The following is a 24133-nucleotide window of genomic DNA, read 5'->3' as shown; positions in this document are numbered from 1 at the left end:
ATTCATTCGTCGTCGGTTTCGTATCGCCTCGATTATCGGCTGTGACCGCAAGATTCTGCAAAGCGTTTCATTGTCCTGACACAACAAAAGCATGTTCTTACCGTACATTTGAGAGGGAAGGCCACAAACAGGATTAAGCTCTCAGTTCGTTAGTAGACAGGGTCTAGCCTCTGTAAAACAAAATTAAGAATTTCAACTATATTCATAATTGGCTGTTGATCAGTGATCGGACAAGTTGGCTTCTTACAGAATAGCTCTTTGTATCGTATTTTGTTTTCTTGGACCTGCTGTAAATAGCCGTCTGGGAAATACAGTTAACTTGGCCAGCTGCTGACTTCATCTGATCTCCAGTTCGATCCACCGGATATTATGGATTAGTTACGCTTACTTGGCCGATTGACATATAGTCCATGAGTCCGGTCAGCAAAAGTCGACTTAAGTCAGCTGCAATCATGTCTCCATTTACTCTATTCAAGTCTGAAATCTACCTAATCCGGTGGCTAGAAAGATACGTGCCTATTCTCTCCATACGTCTGTCTTCCTTATTTAAATTCATAGCTATATCCCTTGAAAAAAGTAACGTTTAAGTATATAGAAAAAAAAAATTCCCAAGACATGTTTCTTCACTCATTGACGTGGTCCAAAAAGAGGTCTTCTAATATTATATTTATATCGTACATAGCAAAACCCGCTGGTCACATAAGTATCGTTATGCTGCAGCACAGGCTAACAGCGAGACGGCGTGGAAATAACTGTATTGCGTTAGTTACTACGTCGAACTGCTCGTGGCTCCCATGCTTGATATTATGATAAAGGGCAAATAACTTCAGTTATGATGCTTTAGCACAAAACATTGGCCTCGACGATCATGCGTGTTCCGAACATCTCAATAAATATTCAGACCTCTCTGATCAAGCGAGTACTGCGAAGTAGAATGATAATATTAACAGCAGCGTCAATTGAAGCGCAATACCTAACAAAAAGCATTGCTGTATTGCTAAATTCGTGACAATGGCTCATACCGTCACTCGACTTGTTCCATAAAAACAAACGGAGTTCTAATGTAGCTGAACTAATTATCGGAACCCGCACCATCTTTGCTATTTCACACTATTTTCCATATGTACATGTGGTCTAATTTAATCTACTCTTTTTTGTTGCAGGCTCTCTTGGAAATGGAAAAAAGACGCAACATGTCCCTCCAACTCGACGGAAAAAAAACTCGTTCCCGTTTCGGCCGCGATAAGCTCAAGGGAAAGTGTGGACTCATGTAGACAAAATCAGCGGCGAAAATACCAATGCAACAGTAAATGACCGACCATGCGAACGCTGATGGCGACGACCCGCACCACATCGTTGGGTCACAATAGATCGGTCCGCAGTCACAGTAAGTAGGCGATACAGCGGCAACTATCGGGACGTTGAACCAGACCAATACTATCAGCATGGTGATGAGCCATTGTCAAATCAGGGAAATGAGGCCTCAAATAAACGTGCGTGTCTGTGCGTGACCCTGTCTGAGTTTGGGGTATACTCTGTACCTGACACCTATATGGCAGTCCGTTCTATTAAAATCATGTTGCAACGTATGACAACATCATGGAAAACGACAAGCTTGAACATAATTCGGCGGGGGCCTTTCATGGTGTGGGGCCCGCGCCGCTTCCCAATTCCCTAGCAAACCCCTGAGTCACCATAGCAAATCAGCTTTCTTCATCTTCCGCTATTAGCACTTGACAACTCTTATTAGAACTTCAATTACAATGTACTCTACAGGAGGTCAACACCCAATCACTTATCTGCCAGCAGAGAGATACCAAACGCGTTTACCAGCGATCGGCTTACCACAACTAACGGCTATGTAGTAATACTACAACCAGAGTTTAACTAAGCAGATTTCCTATGGCCATTCCCTATCGTCGCTATTGCCATTGAGTGGATGGCGTGGAGACGTACAACACACAGAACGAATGCTATTACTTGTTAGTACTACAAGAACAAAACATCCGACCTACGTGTACCTTACTAGAGAAGGGACAAGTTATATGGCATGGCTTACTTCTTACCAATCAAAAACCTTTGTCTAATGTGGGACGTCAACTGTAACAGAGAGCCAAGAATCAAGCAACGTTTTTAACGAAGTAGACGTGTTGATCATTATAGTAGAATAACAACATCGTTTATACGACATCGCTGAGGTCGTCGCTCAATCGGATAGATCTTAGGCCAACTTCAACCACAAATCGGTTTAGTGAAAAGCGAAAAAACGTTAGTCATAATACCGTACTTTTTTCGAGTCAGCCTAAACTCAGAAGCCTATTTCTCCCCTTAGAGGAGATATGGAGGCGTTCACGACGACCACAAAATAGTACGTCTTACCTCTCTACTTCCGCATTAATTTATACTCGATTTAACTGATTCTACTCAAATCAACAACACTTTCGCTAATTGTACCCTACCCATCCAAATTCCTGTGACTTGCTACATGTTTTGCCACTTGTGAGCGATCAACGCATCGGCACCCGAAGCCCGCCAATATCCCTGGCTTCTTAATGATAATCCTATCGGTCCAAAGTTTGAAAGGGTGGATAGATGAAATTTGCTAAAGTTTGCTCCTAAGCCCTGTCGGCACCAAATGCATACTCCCAGCAGCCCTTCTCTACCGTGTCGACGTAGCGTAACGTGAAACCGCGTACAAGAAAATATCTATAGTCTCTCTATCGAGGTTGCTTGAAGCCGTCTTGGGGTCGTCATAATATCACCCCCTAGAATTTGTGTAACCCGTGATGAGATGAAACCCTGCCACTGACAAAACGTGGCTCTACGGAAAAAAAACGAAGATGACGGAGACAACGTTCAATGACCTTGCTAATGAAAATAATGACACCATGGATCGGGGAAATGAGTCTCGGCTGAACGGCGAGCAACATCAATACAAAGTAGGGTGAAATTTAAGCGAAGTAGGTGATACGAGAACACAAACAGAAGATAAGGCAGATAGGTAGGTGAAGTTAATAAAGTTATGTCAAAAAACTGTCGCTGACCTTAGACTAACTTGTTAATGATTATATATATATATATATATATATATATATATATATATATATATATATATATATATATATTGAGATAATTGATACTGGATTATGGGAGTGGTTGCATGCGCTAATGAATCCAGCGATTGCCATAACGGTAATAATAACCCTACAACCAACTATTAGAACGACGATGAAATTGACTACTCGACGTAACTAAGTGAGTGTAATAGTAACGCGGCCCTTGAGTCCGAGATCGGTCTGATTCCTATGCTAATGAAACTTCAAATGAAGATTGATCTCATTGCTGATGTCCAGGTGCTATTCTATGCAGCAGACTTCCCGCATACATCGCGTAACATCGATTAAGGCTACTTCTACGAAAGACCAGTATTCCAATAGATCAAGCCGAAGTGAGAAATGCCAGGTAAAGGGTTGTCCACAGCCAGCATCGGGTTTGTGACGATGTCTCGCTAAACGGCTGTTAATCCAAGTTAAAGCAAGCAGAAAGGGCCGCACGGCCTACCTGAATTTGTTGACATTAATAACATCGACTCCCATGTAGTTGGCAGGAGCAACGCATGATAAAGTTGCACTCGAGAACAATTTAATAGAACTAATCGAAAAGAGAGGAAAAACCCAATGCTCGAATTCGCGAAACAAAGCTATACGGTTAGATTAATTCATGCTCTGTTCACAGATCACAGTTCACCTATACTAAGGAAAACTTTTTTTGTTGAAATTTATGTCGCACATGGGTAGAACTATCTATTCGGGTTGCCAAACAAACGAAGTTGTCCTTAAAAAACAATGCCAGAACGGCTTGACTCAATAAACGCCGACAGAAAACAGAATTTCTGTACTGCAGGTCAAAACATTTTTCCTGATTAGATATGACGAATTCGAAGGCAGCAATGCTGAATTTCATGTTCTCAAGCACCTTCACGCACCGGCGAGATCAAACCTAAACGAGACTACGCCCAAACGTTTTTACATAAACTATATACGAGTCGCATAATGATGATGATAATAACGACGGCAATTTAGAAGAATCGAATGGGAAAAGTGAGACACATTGTAGTAAAGATAAAAGATACAAACGCTAGCATTAAAGTAGAAAATATATTACGTGTGATTATGGCTAGATAAGCTTACGCCTAGGCACATACAATTTACATAGTATAAAAGGGAGCATGAACATCGATAGGGTCCCAGTGTAGACGGGTGCTACCAGGATATCCAATCTGCTCTTAACGATCATGTACCATGGGCATGATCTAGGAGATTTGGCGTAGCCCATGGAAACGAACCTTGGCAAACAAACCGCCTACCACTAAGAATCGCTTTGAAACACGACCATTGAATGCTGTTAGCTATTTACATTGCAGTGTTACATTAACGCGAGAGAAAAGCTCATGGTCGAACGAGTTTCTATCAGGTGAAAGACTGTACGCCAACGGCCTGCGTGGAGCAACGTTCCGTTAGAAAATCGGCGCGGTGTGGACGTTTTCGGACGAAACCGTTTAACTACTTCGGACAATTTGTATATGTCTGCCCTCGTTAATGTTGTATTTATCATATATATGTAGAAATGACAGCATTATTATTAAGAATGCCGTTACGCTGAAGGTAATCGTGACTATTATTCTACATAACTGTATACAGATATTGTTAGCTACATGGAATTGCTATACAAATACGTAGGCGTACGGTAATCAACGGAAGAAGAATACAACTCGAAATCTTTCTAGTGCAGATACTTGTAGGACCTTTTTTACCTTGAACACACAAGATTACCTGCGGAACTGTCGGACAATTCAGTCAAGAATTGTCAAGTTACGAAAAATCAATCTTGCGTTGCGGATTATATTCGCCACGTTTGTATAGTATAGTAGTTGTGCGAATCCACGCTTGCTGTTTGCCATATCGTCAGCGAGGGCGAACCGTTATGAAATCCCTGACAGCTAGCTACCTTACTTTTGAGGAGGGAATAAGGTTCGATAAGGAACTACTAATAAGGAACGCTAGAAAAACTAGCGTCAACGAAAACATCGCTTCCCGGATCGGAGTCGTTTCTCCGCCGTAAAATTATGGCAAAACGCATAAGAAAAATGCTGCTGACATCATAGACGGCAGAGTGAGTGACATATCAAAAGATGGTGGACGGAATGCCGCGACGGCGTTTCGTGATTATCCGTCAATGACCACGTGGAAATGATCATTGGATGTGTGTGTACAGGTACGCTGGCGGAGAAGATCGTTGTTCGGACCACGAACTGGGGTCGGCTCTTTTTCTCGCCGAACCCATGTCGGACAGAGGCAGGCGTGCATGCATGCGGAACATCAGGAGCACCTGACAACTGTGAATCATCACATTAGAAAACTCTACCGAGAGATTTGCTGTCCACTTCAAGCAGGGGCGCCCGTTTGCAGTTTAAGCTTGGCCAAGTAACGACCCAGTTGTTCGTGTAACCAAGATAAGAGTATCAATCAGTGAGTATTTGTTGTTTCATCAATGGTAGATTCGTTGTTATGAGTCATCGTGACGAATCACGAATACGCGCAGATGCCCACAACGAGCCGTGTGAGATAATTATAACGGTCATTAAAACCAATTGCTCACTATATCGTTCGTAATAACACGTTCATTACATTTGGGTCAACATTAGCAGCGTTGATTTGAATCAATACAGGCGCGGTGTCAGGAAATATTAGAGTGGTTTTTAAAAATAACAAAACATAAGATCATATAGAAAACAAAATAATCATATTATCACGAACTGGACATATGCACAGACATTTCATAAACGTTACGAGCAATAACACTGATACGAGATTCAAACTCCCGCCATAACGAAAGCGTGCCCATGTTGATCAGGACGTTTTGACTTGACGTACAAGTAGGCCATGATTTTGGCGGTCCGTACTCGGTCATTCTGTGCACAATGGATGCATTCAAGTTGTCAATAACGTATACAAAACTGCCAGGACGAATTGTAGCTTCTGCTGCGGAGACGCGCTTCTGTATTATAGCGGCATTTGATGATCAGCGTTGAGAGCAGACGCATTCTAGAAGAGAAGCGCTATAATCTGCTACTGTTCCCTGCCATTACTGTTGAACGTATCTAAAAAAAAAGCCACAATACTAAAGGTCAAATTGTTTTCCACACGAGTTACTTGACTAAGTTGCATGCCCACCACAATTGAACAAACACCGCCAATGCACTCTAGTTTGCGGCCATTGCTTGACTCTGCTAGTCGTCCAGCGACTCGGAAGCGTCTGTTGAGTCAAGTGGCTTTTTGAAGCGATAACGGCAATGCTTAGAGCCTATTTATTCCTATATTAGGACCTAGAATTTGCAATTCTAGGACGATAGTAACATCGATGGGTACACACCAAAACGTTTACATGGCGGCCGGCCGTGGCTGAACTCTATTGTAACACAGTAGTAGTTCGAGGATGCGCCAATGCTTAGCACGGCGACAATGACAAGGGATCGTTTCGGGCGTCTCTCAATCTTATACGCTGGCCATGTTAATCTTATACGTACATGAAGCCCACGAACCGATACGGGTAACGAAACATTACAGTTACTAGTTATTATAATTACTATGAATGTAAATTGGTTTTTCATTGCAAAACAGCGGACGAACAGTGGACTATGGATACATCTCTCTCTGCGGAAGGGATTGATCGTCTGATCGAGGAGTAGTTAGCCAGTCAACTATCGATAAGCAATACATACCAAAATGTGATCTTTTTCTATTCAATTTTAAGTTTCTGGTCCGATAGTGGCGACGCAGCTGCTGATGGTGACTATATTTACGGCAGCGACAAATAGCGAGTATTGCTATCTATAGATATATATATATATACACACACAAATAAAGGTAAATAAACAGAAAGTGATATCCAATGTCGAGGTAGAAAAACCCTCCGCTCCTTAATAAGACAACGAGCTCCACGAGCGACCAAAGTCCATACATGCAACACGTACCAGACACAGCGTAAATAGAACTATAATATCGTAGTAACTTCCTCGAATACGATCCTACGTTCAGGCTATTGTTAGGTGTATTACCTTCTTGCTATAAGGATTGTTGCAGGAACGTTGCATAGACATACTGTTATGTTACGCAACGGTGCCGCACTGTTGCTACATAATAAACAAATCGTTCTCTGTTAGTAAACAGCAGACCTAGTAAACTGTATGAGCTAGAAAAACAGGAACAATGGAGAGAGCAAATAAAGATCATTTGACATGTTTCGACTGTCATCAACGTAAAGACACGCGACATACTCGAAATAGGCATCCTCAGCTAACTTTATGCACGAATCTTGCGAGCAGTATTATAGCACACAGTAGATATTTGCACGTTATCGCCATTGATGCTTCGAACAAAATAATCAAAAGTGATCAAAGGCAGGTTAGAAGACATTGCCAACCTACCAAGTTGGTCAAGTCATTCCCGCGTTATGAACTACCGTATCTGAAACAATCACCTACAGCGCCAGGGCACCGATCAGACAAAACATACATACGTATATTTGCCCGCCTCATTCCCACACGAAGACGTTGTCGTTTGCGTTACCTTTGCCCTCCGCAACGCGTAGTAGCGTTATGATCAATAGCGTCACTCCTCCCGTAGTGCGTATGAGAAGAAAAGTCAGTAGATAAATGTATAGATACAATATATATTAGCTATTCTATATACATATGGAAGTACTGTATGCATACCTGTAAAAGGAAGAGAAGTGTTGTCATAGCGAGATGCGTGGCGAAGTGATTAGGGGCAGAAGCAGAGTGTAAACACGGAAGGACTAAGTACCTAGACAGGGACTACTTAGAGCTAAAAACCTAACTAATAATGACGTAAGAGCGTAATTTACACATATGACCTATATGGGACGAACCGACACACAGACCCATAGGAATACGTAGACAGCGAAGACGGGTTTCACGAAATCAGGCCTCCGTCACAGGGCCACCTCCAAATAAATTGAAACCACTACTGATTCACACACAGCGGACGGTAGGCTTTAGGAAAGTACCAACAATACAAGTAGTAGTACATTGTTATAATAATGATAATTATTATCGTATTGTTGTTAGACTATAGGGTAGGACCCCCGACTCGGAAGTTATAGTTTTGAATCTGTCGCAAGTTACAGAGGCCAATAGTCCAACACGAATATAATAGGGTAGTAATAATAATAATAGTAAATTATTATAGTGGTTTGAAAACGTTTTAAGAATCGTGCAAGTTGACGATGGTGGCAAGACGGCGTGCAACGGACGGTTCGGAAGTGAGTGAGATCAATTATTACCAAAAAGCATACAAAAATATGTTTTGCTAATGAGAGTCAATTGGTAATCGTATGATCTATGCCTGTGCATGTGATACAATAGGAACAACATTCGATAGGTAATTATAGACGATAGTCTGGTGATGAACCGCAATCGCATACACACATTGTACATCACCGTATTAAGTGTTCGAGTTTATAGCTACGACTGACATAACACTCGTGAAGAAGGAATGGAACAAGGCGAAACTACGAGTACGATTCCACGAACGGCGGCATTGCTTACAATTGCATCTATGAACAATAACAGGATTCTCCCGTTAAGTGGCTGAGTAAATGGAAACAATGCAACAGTGGCCGAATAATTGACCGTTATTCGTGTTATTATCAGTAATAATTACGATCGTTACTATATAGTTGCAGTAATATTGTACCATAATAGAAACTGTTATAGTAAACGGAACCAGTATAAATAGGCATTATGTGGCTGGTGATATGCTTTTTTCACTGAAGAAAGCGAAAATGATGGAAGATCCTTATACTGGTTAATAATAATTTTCCTTCATAACATTATATATGTGGTAGGAAAAAGAATCTCCGATCATATAGCGCTAAAGTGAAAATAGTCTCGCACCAACGGATGCTAGTAGGTGAATATATATATACACTTAGCACAGACGGCAAAGAGAATGTTGAAAAAAATGCAAAAATTATTCTATAGATGTACGAAAGAAAATTAGAAAAGGGAATGTTATTCCATGTAGACGGTCGCACATAGGGACTGGTGAGGTTTATTGTAAGGTCCGCCAGCTGGCAATAGGCCTTTTGACTTTACTGAAAATTACGCATAGAAAGAATGTGCAAGAGAAAAAGAAAGTCGTGTATGATGAGTTTACTCATTAGATACTTGATGAATATATATATATATATATATATATATGTATATATACATATGTATGTGCGTAATACCTCTGAAGAGCCAGCTGGCAGCAAACGTGCAATGGCCTTCGTCTGTTAGCATACAAGCAGAAACTGACTGCCTGAGTTTAGGCGCATCAGGACAAGCTTGGTGATACGGCACACACATCGTACCCATCTGTGTTCGAGCAACAATGGACAGATCCATGCATTGACGCTTTCACACGCACAGCTTCTTATTCACGTACACAGAGAAGTATCGAAACACTCCCAGGAATCAGCAGGAAAGCGGAAATACGGACATCTTCATAACCCGATAACTAGTACTTTCCAGATCTCCTGGATCTGTTGATATTTGTATTATTTTTCTTCAGTGTGTATTACTACTACGTATTAAATCGAATCAATGAACCGACAACGACGTCAACAGTTATCTGTGTTACAGTTATGATAATATGTCTTGCGAACAACGATAGACGGTAAATAGGTTTAAGGAAACGTCGCTTTGCGACAGACGTTGAAGCAGATGCACGTAGACAGAAACAGCGAGAGATACAAGGAGAAGAAAAAACCGAGAATGCACTCAAATCAAAGTGTTTACGGTACTTTGTTCTAGTTCGTATCGTTCGCCTAGGAATAAATGTGTTATCAAGTTGAACGCCTTTACTTGTCGCTTCCATAAACGATCACTAAATGCCGATGATCGACCCTTACTGGTGTCAACTCGAGTCGCGGCAAGGTACTACCGACATAAGTATTTGGTGCTCCCCTGTTTTTCCTATTTATTTAAGACTAGTAGGGAATATAGAATATAAGTGTGGGGTTTGATCGTAGAGTTTAGTTTGTATGAAGACACAAAGAGATCTTACAAAAGAAATGTTTGAGCTGACGTATCACTGACTACGCCTTATCGAATAAGAACAATCCCGATTGATTGCGCATGCGAAGATGCGTGAAACCTATAAACAACCAGAACTCTTCCTACAACCAATAACTGTGTACGTTAATTTCTATACGATGCTTGCTAAAGTAACAGCGAATATGCAACACCAATTTGCAAATAATAACAATTCTAATGTACGACTCGCCAACTAAAAATAATCGCATGCAGGAACAGGTGTTACTGCAGCCATTCTACCCTGACACTCCCCAAAGAACAACAATGTTAACATCCACGAAAGCGAAATACATACGGATACGGCAAAGACATGTCGATCCATACTTGCCTCACAAAGATAGCGTCTACGGTCAAGATCAGCGTCTACCCATTCGTTCCAAACTGAGTTACTCGATTTCCGTTGGCACTCGGAAGCAAACGTATTTGTGTGCGACGAATGCTGCCAATAAGTAAAACGAGAGAAAAAAAAAAAAGCGATAATTATAAACACCAACCTTCCGGCTAAAGTATCTATAAGGATTTGCGTCGACTGTCACGCCAAGCAAGTATGACTGTTATCGACTAGTACTCGAGTGACTTTCAGCCACAATGAGGTACCGACTTGCCGACTACTATCTAATTATTATATTTGGTAACGCCACATCACAAGAGGCGAAACAGAAGACTTCAATTAATTAATCCTTCTAGTATCACCCCTCTCTCAGACGTGAACACGGAGCATGCTAGACAATACTGGTCAGCCTGCTTCATGCTCACAACACGATCTAAACATTGGCGAAGATTCAGGCACAAATGCAACGTATAAATCTTCTTGTTAGAACGCTGCTCCATTTTGGAGAATGTATGACTTTTCAGTCACAGAAACCCAATAAATTTGAATAGAAATATGTTTTTTGAAGTAGCGAACTTTATTCAACCAATCAAAAAATAAATCTACGCGTAGAATAGTAACAACATTAATGTTATTGTTTAGTTCTGCTTTTTCCTTATTGACGGGGGACTGGTCAAACTAAGCCATGTTAAAATAAACCTGTTTTGTCAACACTACAGGTGCATGCATTATACTCTGTTGGGAATATACACAAAACTTTGCGTACGCATATATATATAAATGCCGTTTAATACAGTCTCCACATACAAATAACCCACACCCATGAAATGTCTCTACACTGCTTTGAAAGTTAACCAAATAGGCAATAGACACTATAGTGTGGTAAAGAGTTGCAACATCGGAAAACATGATATTGTATGAAATAAAGGCAAAATGATAAGATTAGCAAAAAAATTTTTTGGAGACACCTTTTTTGACACCGCTTGACAAATCTTTTTCTTGCAAAACAGCGACGACAAGTTGTAACAAAATGAATACCAACAATACATGCATATATTTATCTAGTTAGAGGGACGACGAAAGCTTTGTGACGGCAAGCAAAAGTATGCAGACCAGCTACGAATAGAAACATACCAAAGGCAATTAGAAACACGTTATGCGAAAACAGAACGCACAGTGAGCAGGGAACGTGAGTGAATAGGAAAAAGAAAGGAAAATCCACAGACGTCAGACACTTTTACAGAAAAATACGGGAGCAAGCGAGCATTGGACTGCGATATAATAAAGAGGAAGGCAAGCTAATTTCGAATCGTTCGAACGAAGCTCTTCGACAAAGTAACCATCATAAGTAAGTCTAATTAAATAAGGAGCTATAGTGAAGATAAGAGGAAAAATAGAACTAATTAAAATGATGATAATTATAAGAATGAAACGATAATAATAATGATTATATTGTAATGGATAATAATAATAATAATAAAGTTATTCATCTCATTAACTGTTCTAGAGTCATATTTATTATGATTGCTACAATTTGCAATAAAAAATGAAGCTTGATCATCCTAAAGTTTTTTTTTACAGATATGAGATGTATCGGCTTAAATAAAATGGACTCGTTAAAGAATTTAAATTCAATTCAATTCAATTGAGAAATCGTAATATTTCTACGTAACGAAACGATCTGGCAGCTTAACGTGTTCGCGGATCCTTGAAATTTTTCTAAGTTATTTTTTAATTGGTACCTAAATATGAGTATCTCCTAATCAAATATTTTTAATTCACGATAATTTCGATCGAGATTAGACATTATCGGCGTTCAAAGACATCTTTATATATTTTTGTGCGATAACCTAAAAAACAAATAAGCTTGAAGTGCACGAAAGCCACCTTTCAGTTTCGAATTGCCTCAAATGAAGTATTTTCAAGCAAGTATATACATGATAATGATCATATTGAAGGAAATTCAAAGGCAAACACGCATGTCAGAACCATGGTTAACGTAAAAGTCCGAAGCCATTCCAGCGAGTTGAAAACCTTGAACACTATAGAGGGTAAAGCAATGATATTTACTATACGCTAGTTCTCTTACCGTTCTAGGAATTTCTTCAACTGGGTATTTGGCTGATATTTTAGCTGAGAAGATCGACGGCCGGATACATTACGTCGCATATCGCCGTCCGTAAAGCAGGCAAACAATCGAAATCACACTGACTTAAACTTGGAGAATATAAAGGCTGAATTTAGTTCTCTAGGCCATGTCGATGAAACTGTATGTTGTCGTCGAGTGCGACTGCCATTGCATCTGTTTAAGGCTCCCGCCTCGGAAGTCTAACATATCTGACAGCATTGACCGTTTTCACTCCAGACAACGCTTAATAACATGAAATGCTTTGGATACGTATTATTTTACAGCCGAACCTAGTCAATACTGTCACCGAGGTTGTTTTCGCTTCTGCTCCGCCATTCGTTCACCTTATCCCTTTCTGCAAGCCTGTATCATTGGTTTCTATGTTCCCTGGGCTCAGTTCCTTTCTGCATACCACTTTAGGTTCAGTGCCTTCGTTTCCTGGCACCCACTTCGCATTACGCTATAAACGCTGTTGAACCGGAAACACAAAAAGCACACGTTCTATCTTAAGCAAAAGCTTTCGCAGTCACAGTCATTTGCTTTTCCGGGCTTAAACTGCTAATTTGCTTAGGGCCTTTTTTCCCAGTGTTTTCTCCGCTTTTTCATAGATCTCATTAGTGATCTCACCTTATGAGAATAGCCACTTAATCATGGTAAGCTATTTTTAGCACGAAATGATGTCTTGTTTAGAGGTACGAAATATATATAATTATAAATATCATAAAATATATTATAATAAACATTTGGAGATATATAATAACCACATCAATAAAATGAACATTTCAATGGAGTTTGAAAGGAGTCGTTTAAAGTATTAGATGCTTCTTATGTTCTAAATGCAAACCAATATTTCCCAGACGATAAAATGTATTAACTTAACCATAGGTAACAGTTCAGTACGTGTTGCGACTATTAGAAAGTTGGCTAGATTTCGTAGAGGAAGCTCTCTCAGAGAGGGCGATAAATTATACTGCTGACATCTCGAGAGATCTTAAGCATTACCGAGCAAGGGTCCTGCGGCTTTGTTAGAAATAAGACAACAAAAAGTGTTCAACCATTTGCGCGCTATGGTAAAGATTCACTAAAAAGATACGTGGGCTTCGTATAGGCTGGAAGGACAAAAAGGTACTGGACCTCATTTCCAGATTGTACCAGATTTTTCGGATGTTCCACTCGAGTCCGGACATCAAAACGGTTCGTTCTATATATCTACAGAATAAAAATTCTTCTGGGTGTTCGATGGAACGAGGAAAAGTACTTTATTTTGAATTTCAAAGTCTTTGGGAAACAGCTATCGTATAATAATGTAGATATCAACTGGCTAAATTGTAAAGTTGAATTGAAAGGGCGGTTAATGGGGCTGCAGAGCGATCTTGCCTTATGACAACACTCGTCCCCATACAGACCCTAGGGTGCCTTTCTGTTGGGCTGGGACGTTCTTCCTTACGTAACTTATTCGCAAAGCTTAGTTACTCGAGCCACTTCTTCTTTAGCACAGGCCAAATCTACCGGCGGGGAAATGGTTCTCGGAAGCTTAAACGATAAAAAATTGGTTCCTGGATGTTTCATCTCAAACAGCAATAAATTCTATTTCATTAAAGTCTCTGGTAAGCGATAAAATGTCATGGATCATAATTGCAATTGCTTTAATTAATTAGGAACTAAATTTGAAAATTGTCTCAAAAGGCTGAGAATTTAGGTGTTTACTTTCTGTGCGCACGCCCGTCTTCAGCATGTTTCGCCTCGAGCTATAGCGAACTCGTAGTATTCTCGTAGATTACTTAACAACGCCTACTTTTCATAATTATGGGTTACGAATATCACTATTGTGATGTTGAAATCGAGCATTTTCTGTTACATCTGATTGAGAGGGTTCGCCTGTAAACAACACCTTCATCTTAATTTATGCAGCTAGAATCGCTAAAATTTTGTTTTGAGGAACCCACATCACCATCGAAAACCAGCCATCAACCATACATAAGCCAGACGTTATGGAAGCCATTGAGGCGTATTCAGTTACTGAGTGGAGTCCATTGAAGCATAGTGCCCGCCTGAGACACAACTGACGTAAAAGCAAATCCATTGATGATTTAATTCATTTTCAAATTGCATCTTTGAAGTGATCAATCTGCAGAACACTAAGGACTGAAACGTATTTCTACTTTCGCATCACGCCAATTGGCTTCACGGTGTTATCGAAATATTTATATTTTATATTAGGCCGTACTGATAAGTAGTCTGGAAATTAACTACAGTAATTAATAATTTGGTGCCCTAGTCTCGTAGCTCAGAATCTTGGTCAGGGTCGAGAGACGGCAAGGGCTATTTGTATATATATATGAGTATTTATCAATTTAATGGTTTGTCCTTAAAATAGTCACCCTACAACATAGTCCCACGCTCGCCTGACGCTATCTGACGCCCATGAATATATTTATCCATTCTGATAAGAAAATTCTGCTAGTAATGAAAAGTAGCAAAGATACATTCAGCTTCGTCATTATTCAGTCTTCGATAGATTTCTAACAATTATAATATTGCCACCGCACATTTCTAGAATTATATTATTTTTACAATTAGGGTTATTCCCCCTTAGTGCAGTACACGTATTTGACCCGTTGGCTTTACCCAGTCCGACTATTTTCGCAGAATAGTGCGTTTCGAATTTATATAACGCTAGAATATTATTATTATATACTTCGTGCTGGTTATAATTACTATTGTTATTATTAGAACTGGGTATTGCTCAACGGTAGAACTCTTTGGATTTATTGTTGACCCGAATTAACAAAAACGTTTTGCGATTTCAAGCGGTCCACATGACGTTAGAGCCGACAATGCCGACAATCTAGGAAGCGACGGGCCATATATCGAATGGTGGCGCCTATCACTTTTGTGTCAGGCTACTACGCGATGAAAATGTACTTTCGGTCTAGGAAGACATAAGAAGTTTCCGATCAAAATCGGAGAGAACAGATAAAGAGGGAGCTGATTAGAAGAAAATTCGGATAACTAGTTCCTAAGATACATTTCAGTTGACAATTAAAGGCTTGTCTGAGAGCTAAGCCTAGGCTATAAAGGGTTTGAAGGCAGTCTTTAAAAATATTAGGCCATGAAAGGTGAACTCTGATCATCCATGCCGGCTGCAAAGCATCTGTGTCGACTTTCATGAGTGATTTCAAAAGAAAGTAGCCAGAATCTATGACACGACCGGTTTCGTCAAGCTAGCGTTCTTACCGTTACTCCCTGTTGAAAATATTTTGAAAAGCTTTCGAGATCAATTGAACATAAGCAGGGACTTAAGCAGAGAATGCCAACTAGAATTCAGAATCACAAACTTCAACTGAAACTTCAATTTATCAAGTAATCTCATTACTACGTTAGGTTATAATGACTGTTACTCTTTGATCTCGATAGGACAAACTCTACTTGATGAAGGACAGTGGCTCAATAAAAGAAATTACAAATACGGTTCTACGCATTAGTGTCTTTTCTTCCCAACATTTTACGTATTCGTAAACGCTGCTCATAAGTTGAAAATGTTTAGCATCTACCTGTTCACTCAGGACACGGTAGAATAAAGAGAGTATGTGCATTTTGCTTAGCTACAAGTTGCCTGCACACAGGCCAGGCTAATAATGTAGTATATTCATATAGGAAATTATGTTTAATGGCACTCGCCAGAAGGTCAAGTTAAGGAAACACGGCACTTTGCTGACTTGTTACAATACTATTGCGTACGTATTTTCGGTAAGGACGGCTGCAGTGTCACATTCCCCACGGCCTTGCCATTCAAAACGAAATCGATGTCGCCCAGTTCACGCCTTCTGTTGATAACAGCCAAGACCTTCTGGAGTAATACAGTCCTACCATTTTGTACACTACTAAATACATATAATTTCACCCAACCAGTGCTGATTACGTCATGTGTCGGAACATTTCATGGTGGAAAATATAGTCTCAGTAATGGTACGGTTGATTAACTTCCCAGCCAATCAAAACGTTTACGTACCGGACGCCATTGACAGGCCGCAAAAGTCATCCAATGAATTTTATGTCGTAAATATCCTTATTTTCAATAATTCATACATATCCTTTTGAATTAGCTGAACTACGCAGCGACACGCTTGTATGGAAATCTCTGTCTTTATTACAGTTTTTCGACACCGAGTAGACCGTACACAGCGACATTAGGATCAAAGTTATAACGTTAAAAAATGTATATTATATATTGTACTTTCTGTCCCCGACCATGTATTTAATCGATACGATGCCCACGTAACCACGACTACTTCTATGCATTTGATTCGCTCAAAGCAACAATAGATAGAATAAGAATTGATTGAGACGTGTCAGTATATCTAAATCTGTCGAAAAAAAGATAGGTAACTTTGCTTTCGATGGTTTAGGTGCGCGCCCATTCGAATGAGACGTAAATATTTTTTTTAATTTAACTAATTTTTTAAATTTAATTAAAGTAATTAAGGCCTCTAACTCTTCGATTACTTTGGAAGAAGTTCTATCTGGGAAAGCGGACTGGTTTTCTTGATTTTCTTAGGGAGGAAAATGTGGGTCCCACGAAAAGCGGAATTCATCGAGGCAAAACTGGTAGCACAGAATATACAGGTACAGGCCTACTACTAACTGTCATATATTCAATACGGTTGATAGGCCCGTGGAAAGGTCGCGGTGCGCTTTGGATCAGCGACAGCACATTTGAACTAGAGTCAAATGGTAATTTAGCAATATGTGTACACGTACAATCTGTGTGCATAGCTACGGGTACATCGGCGCTAAAAGACATAGGACGGTGCTTGTTAGATGACATTACATCGTCGCGTCTATACGCTTAATAATTTCGATGACAAAATTTCGTGTCTTGTCCAGCACAGCTTCTAGTTTGCTCCAGCAAAACACGATTCGTTTGCTATAAGAAAAAATGTCGTCATTGCCGATTATAATTGTGCTGCGCATGAACCGATAATTACCTGCATCGTGTACCTCGATTAATGTTCACTGACTGCACCTAGTCAGAACGCATGCATGCATACTGAATATTTACACACATATAAAATGATAGACGATACTATTATATAGGTGTTTGTTAAGCAACAACTTCCTACTAGGAAAGAACTATGTAGGAGAATAGATATTATTACTACGCCAACCAGTGCCGACGCTGTAACGTCAATCAGAGTATTTCCAAGCCAGCCAATGAGCACTGTTTCAGATCACTGAAGCAGCTAGTTTCGTTGATAAGGCGATAATTTCATTATTGCATAACATTTCGAGTGTAATGCTTCGGTATTCCTTCAAAACGTTGAAGAATCTGTTCCGTGACCCGCCTCTCACTACCAGTCGCGTACAGCTGCCCTCTATCGGTCTAAGTGACCAACAATCCCAAAAATCATACCACTAAACGTGTAAGACTGTTCTTGCTTCTCACCTTCTGAGTGACCTCCTCAGCTGCAATGTTTCTTGACGCGACTAATGTTCTTCGACGCAAATGATGAGGTCTTACGCGCATACGTAGACGCGTACATATTATACGATATGTCATATTATACGAGCTATAATCCTCAGTGCTAGAATGCTACGAAGGGATCCGAACTACAGTAACTGTTCGATGAGGCAGGCATTATACTTTTATATACAGACGCACGCTCGTACAATTCGGGGCCGTGTAGGTGACACTAGGCCACATAGCTTATGGGCTTGGTCGGTGGGCCGGCCGGTAAATTGGCTTTTCCTTTCTATACTATTTAATGGTGTTTCTGGTAACTCGTTCGTAGCTTATTGCTACCGAGGCCTGTTACAACGATGGCAACAGTAACCGTAGTTGCAGCAGGATCACGGCAGCAGAAATGGTAAAAATAGTGACCCGAGAAATGGCTATGGTTGCAATCAAGCCGAGACCTGCCGCTGTCGGACGCCAGCACTGGCGTCAGCTTTACTAGCGCCAGCCTGCTACACCGTGCAGACTGTACGGATCGATCTGGCGTTGCATTCAAATTACTCGACTACGACGATGATGCAGAAATGAGCGTAACGTCTTACTTCTTCGTCTTATTCGCTCCGTCTATTAACACGCGAACAGGCAACTACCACAGATCGGCACCGCAGTCCCTGCGGATCACCCAGCAGCCCACTGTTCCTGGCTGGCGTCATCGGACCCACTTGATGCATTGCCAGTATCAACAATACGGCGCGATGTCATTATGTTCTAGTAGGACGAAAACGTGACACGTATTGTTCTAATCGAGCTATAGTTGACAAGTCGAACAGCAATCAACGTTCGCTATGGCAGCGCTCAGGCCAGGTTTGCTCCTGGCTTGTCCGCTGACTTAATCGCTTGCAAAGGCAAAGCACGTCTATCAAACTGACTGATGTTCGCAACTGTCTATTCTAGTAACGGCAGCCATTATCACCGTCGTCATTGCTATGAGCCTCGAATCATTTGGATATCGGCCTACCGCCTGCGTTCGCGCTTGATAAGCTGTTTTAGCTGAGGTTGTGTGTTATTCAGTGCTCGTAGCGCTGCTCCGAGGTTAGCAACAGTTACTCGCTGATTGGTAAGCGGCCGCCACCGACTGCGAACAGCGCAAGCACATAAAACGCCGTCAAGAGATTGAACAAACAGCGGCAGAATATATCGGTAAAAAAGTAATCATTCGTTAGATTTGGGTGGCGTCAGGCATCGATTAGGTGGCTGTCGTCTTAGCCCTGTATGTTGCTCCGACATGGGTGAATACTGCCCTACTTTGTTTAAGGCACAAAGAAACTGTTGAAAAGTCAAGTAGTCAGGGCATATGCGGCTCTATACACTGAGATGGTCTTTGTGCTATCCTAAGATCTTCTGGCGGAACAATAACCGGCAAACGATATGAATTTGTCGATAGCTAGAACAAAAACGGCCTGAAAATGGCAAGAAAAAAGACGGAATAGACAAGCAAAGATTTGCATCCCGGACCTAGGGGTTCGTTACAATAATGATAATAGGACCTTACCAACCACGACGTGCACGTATTTTGTGCGGGACAGGTGAAACAACTGGCGTGCATCACACTTCATATGAACGTGAAGCCTTCCGAGAGGAGCGCAGAAAAGTACATTCTGGAACATGGTTATTGTTACGTTATTCATCCCGTGCTTGGGTGTACAGTGCTACTTTTTTCGGGACTATAATGCGCATGATAAAAACTTAAATAAGCGAAAAAATGAAGGCTGCAGACGTGCGTCCTGAAGTACAAAACGTGAAGGAAGAATAAAGAAACGGAGACAACATTGCCCCTCCCTCCCTCCCTTCGAGGAATCTGAGATAGTGTTCCAAATAGGTTCCACACCTTAGAGGAAGCAATAAAGTGGAAAGCGGTTTAACAATAGTATCGTGCTTTACGTCGTCGGGATACGGTAACATCTATCTGCGGACAAGTAAGTGACACTTGGGTCCCGTCAACTGAATCACAAAGGGAATAGATCCGGACATGAATTAAAAAAACGAAGGGCATCTACGCTTGGCTTTGAAACTAGACAGCCTCACATGTTTTTAAAGCTTAATAGGCAGCATCTGGGTTCCTCAAGCCCGGAGTAAACGCCCGGTAATTTTCGGCATTGCCTAACTCACCTTGACACTTGCATCTTATGGTTGTTTCGGACCACGTTCTACCGATTCTTGGTGACAAGTGATGCTACGGAAACCTCTTATTCGTAATCGTCGTCGAAAAAAACAATATATTATAATAAGAAGGAGCATATAGTTATGAAACTCAGACTTTGGCTTAAATTTTCATTGGTAACGCGCATTATAATCGTTTATGCCTCGATCCATGGGAGCTCACGCAAAAATAGAGGTGCGTCAGTGAGGCACACAAACATAGGCGTTATTTACATTTTCTTTTTTTTAGCTTCTTTTTATACGAGCTCGCAGCAAAGACTAAACCTAGTTAAAGGTGAAGTCGCTGAAAAAATCCAAATGGAGACAATATGGAACAATTAGCAAGACATAAGGTCACTTTTAATTAGTTATTCGTAGTCGTCAATCAGACGGTTCGGTAGCTTATTATGCTTTTATATAATTGAATTATTAGGATACGATTAAGGTTAGTCGATAAAAAACACCGAATATTATTGTTGAGTAACGAATACCTGGTTTCTAGTGTACGCTTTATGTAAATCTCGCGCCCCCAATATATATAATTGAGTAGCTTTCGTAATTAGTAGTTGCGATCAGTCCTGATATGCTGCGAAACGCCATAGGCCGTTTGTTGACGGAGTGCATAAATGACCTGCCATGCGTCCGTCAATATTTCGGGGGTAACAATTTACTAGACGGCTCCGGGAAGGTTGTGCAATTGGGTTCACTAGTTTTTTTTGCATAATAAGCAATGTTTCTTTAGCCGAGTTTCTCTATCGTAGTAAATCGTTGAAGTTGGATACTGAAGCTGTACGACGACCTGGCGCAGATAGGTCGAATATGTCACGGATTAAAAAACGGTTTTTAGGACAAATGCTGTTAATTTGAGCCTCGCCACTGTACACATCTACGTATACATATTTGTAAATCAAGTTGTGATAATTCTTATTACCGTTATCTTTAGTATAATAATTCTCAGTAGCAATGCTTAAGAATGAGAGCGAGCAGGGTGATTTCTTGAGAATTGTTAAGGCAAATCCAACCAGGTTTATCCAGGTCATGAGGATTTAGTCCCCTATGCTACTGAGTGCATACGGTTATTTCTGCTGATGTAAAATAAATGCGTATGTATCGCTCGAGTACGAGTTAGCTACATAGGAATTTTTCACTACAGAAATATTATATAATTAAAATATTGAGCAACGATTAAACCTAGCATTGCTTCAGATCCTCAGTAGTTGCCCCAAGATACCGAGGCACTCCATTGTTTGTGAGGTGGCTGTAAATGGTCACAATATCAGTTATACGTAGAGAAAGATTTGCGCAGCCTTTACTTTTAGCGTGAAGTCCTCAATCGCAAGCAATAATACTCAACTTCGAAAATTTTCAATCAGTTTATAGTAACCTAATTAATATTGGTCCTACGGCTTTTAAAAGGTTATTGGAATTGGTGGTACGCATGTAACTTTACTTTGTGCCTGTTGGAAGACGCTGATTGCACACTTCTGTTGCAAGTCAAACTTAACCAATAACAGTCGTACCCACAGCCTACCAGTATGTCTATGGATTTGCTTGGCTTTTTTTTTTTGGCAACTGCCTCGATGCTACTCTCGCGTAGCATTGATAAAAGAAAAGTAATTATGGAACAGAGGAATAAATTATAAAAATAATAAGAGTGGGTAATTACGCCAGCGTTCTACGCGCACCTCAAATACGGCCAGGATCGTTACCTTTGTACACCTCAATGCAATAGTAGACAGCTTATTTGGGACGCTGTTCTCGACTTATATGCCAATACTCTACTTTTGAGTATTGAGAAATATCATCTACCACTCCATTCTATAATATTTATATAAACTATAATTTTCTATAATAAAAAACAGATATTTCCGTGACATTTGTATGCCTAGAGATTCATACACCGTTCTTTTTTCGTTAGCGATATGCAACAAAGAACATTTTCAATTCAAGCTTTCCCTTGCTGCGATACCTTTTCACAGTCGAATTCGCTGATGCCACGCGTCTCCCATTGTCTCACGGCGAGAATTATTTTTATAGTTCAGTTAAAATGGTGAGCTATTATAACGGCTACCGTATTTCCTTTGACGGCCCACTTCTATAATATATACCGGCAATTGTGCTCAGAATCTTTTTATTGCCATAAACAGGTACGCATTTCTACATTAATTAATTTGTGTACCATACAATGGTACCATTACTGGCTTTCCGATGTCAAACAACTTCTCTAAGGTGTATCGATATGAGAGACATCGTTTTCGTATAGAACATTAAATTGCCAGTATCTCTGCTAATAACAGATGAATTATGTTTACTTGTTTTTTTTTTTTTTTGCTAGCTTTTGGCTAACTTATGTACGGTGTATTTTGATTCGGATTTGTCGTCTTCTAGACTTCTGGCTTTTCTATGTTACCGCGGGTCGATTTCGATAAATTTCGATCCAGTCAGCGTATAGCAATCATCAGGTACAAATCGCGATCTTATCGCCTCTATATCCAATAAAGTAACTAGCATTTAGAGCTTTACAATTCTTATCGACGTAGAGCGGCGCCACTTTTTACTCTGGACGCTTCTTCCTTTGTTCGGACGTTTCTGTTTTTTTACAGGCACAACAGACATTGACCAAAAGATATTTACAAATAAACAAAGAAACCTCAATTCTACTTAAAACCGTAATTGAATTCCGATTTCTTCTAGTTTATCTCCTTTCTTATTAGCCATCTTATACAGGCAGGTCACACCAATAAGCTTGTCTTGTAGAACTAGGTGTTGCTTGTTATTGGGGATTACGTTGGTCGCGAATCATGATCGCCTCGAAATCGCGCGCATCCGGTGAATTCTAACCGAAGGTTACACTGCTCAAGCGATCTTCCGCACGTATTTTAGACGCTCGATTTACGCCGTCTTTTGAATATTCATCTTATACTCTGCACTCACTGTTATCACCATACAGTAGCTGGTACTACGATCTGGGACTAGGACATGTGCGGGGTATCTATGAGTGGAAAAATCAACGATTTTTTGTTATACCGGCCTCTTGTCCTGTACTCGATTATATTTGTGATTTAATTTAGAATCTAGTAGATAGAATTAGGATTAGAAAAGATATTTAGCAAACAACTGCAGTAATGACTGGGACTACCGTTTGATCTCAATGCTGTTGCAGTGGTCGGCATTATAACGAAACGTAGTGTAAGCGAATCAAAACAGGGCTTTCTTAATAGTGGCCGACACGTAGAACTATCGAGGCCTATCTATGTGTACCAGAGCGCCCTACGGGCCTTCGTCCTGTGCTTATCTTGTTCAATAGAACTGATTTTATTCTAGCTATGCAGAGGCTAATTGTGTTTGTATTAAAGGTAACGCCAAACGGAGATCAGCGATTCTTTGTCAATGCCAACCTGTCGAGTTTTTCCATGCTGTACACGTTGCTTACACTTGTTCACGTACACAGTTCTCATACAATTACAAATTTGTTAGATATTTAGTAACGGCTCATATCAGTAATCCTAAAAGTTCCCCTCGGTATCGTTATATAAGGATCAACTGGTGCTCCAGTAATAAGCATTTATGCCGATATTAGTCTGTCGTAAATATATATATACATACCACAAAAAACATGCATTCAACCGAACCCTGGACGAATCTGGTTTGCTATTATCTTCTAATTATTTGTACACTGTTTTATAATGTATCCCTTGCCCCAGTCTCGTTTTGGACTTTCGTTGTCGATGAAGTGTACGGTATAACCCTCCGTGTACTAATCCAAAATAAATAGTGTCTTGACTTCTCAATCGTCGCTTGGCTAATTTGGCGGATTACGGTTCGGTCGTTCCGGCGAGACCGAGTACCAATTACATTCGA

General features: G+C 40.4%; 2 protein-coding genes and 1 long non-coding RNA gene across 11 annotated transcripts in view; 2 read left to right on the top strand and 1 right to left on the bottom strand.

Moving 5' to 3' along the window:
• Window positions 1–3038, top strand: part of LOC111244760 (GTP-binding protein Di-Ras2-like) — an 85776-nt gene extending 82738 nt beyond the window's left edge. For all 4 annotated transcript variants that reach the window (XM_086981653.1, XM_086981652.1, XM_086981654.1 and 1 more), the window contains exon 5: window positions 1164–3038. In XM_086981653.1, coding sequence (XP_086837779.1) covers window positions 1164–1274 — 111 coding nt within the window. In that variant the 3' untranslated portion in view covers window positions 1275–3038. The remainder of the gene's footprint in view (window positions 1–1163) is intronic.
• Window positions 1–24133, bottom strand: part of LOC147757407 (uncharacterized) — a 52473-nt gene that overhangs the window by 1012 nt on the left and 27328 nt on the right. For 4 of the 6 annotated variants that reach the window (XR_015322294.1, XR_015322293.1, XR_015322296.1 and 1 more), the window contains 3 exons: window positions 12580–13087; window positions 10488–10598; window positions 102–170 (listed from right to left, as the gene is read on the bottom strand). This is a non-coding gene — a long non-coding RNA (uncharacterized LOC147757407). Of the gene's footprint in view, window positions 1–101; window positions 171–10487; window positions 10599–12579; window positions 13088–18064; window positions 18497–19625; window positions 19823–24133 lie in introns of those variants that run through there. The other 2 variants (XR_015322297.1, XR_015322298.1) reach the window with 2 other exon arrangements.
• The window catches only part of LOC111243619 (uncharacterized), a 126507-nt gene continuing 122261 nt past the window's right edge, over window positions 19888–24133 (top strand). Inside the window, exon 1 of the mRNA XM_086981649.1 lies at window positions 19888–20049. The gene's annotated coding sequence lies outside the window, so the exon portion shown is untranslated. The remainder of the gene's footprint in view (window positions 20050–24133) is intronic.

This window comes from Varroa destructor, unplaced genomic scaffold (assembly GCF_002443255.2).
Source record: "Varroa destructor unplaced genomic scaffold, Vdes_3.0 BEIS01000002.1, whole genome shotgun sequence".
NCBI classification, from domain to species: Eukaryota; Metazoa; Arthropoda; class Arachnida; order Mesostigmata; family Varroidae; genus Varroa; species Varroa destructor.
This window is presented reverse-complemented; position numbering and strand designations above follow the sequence as displayed.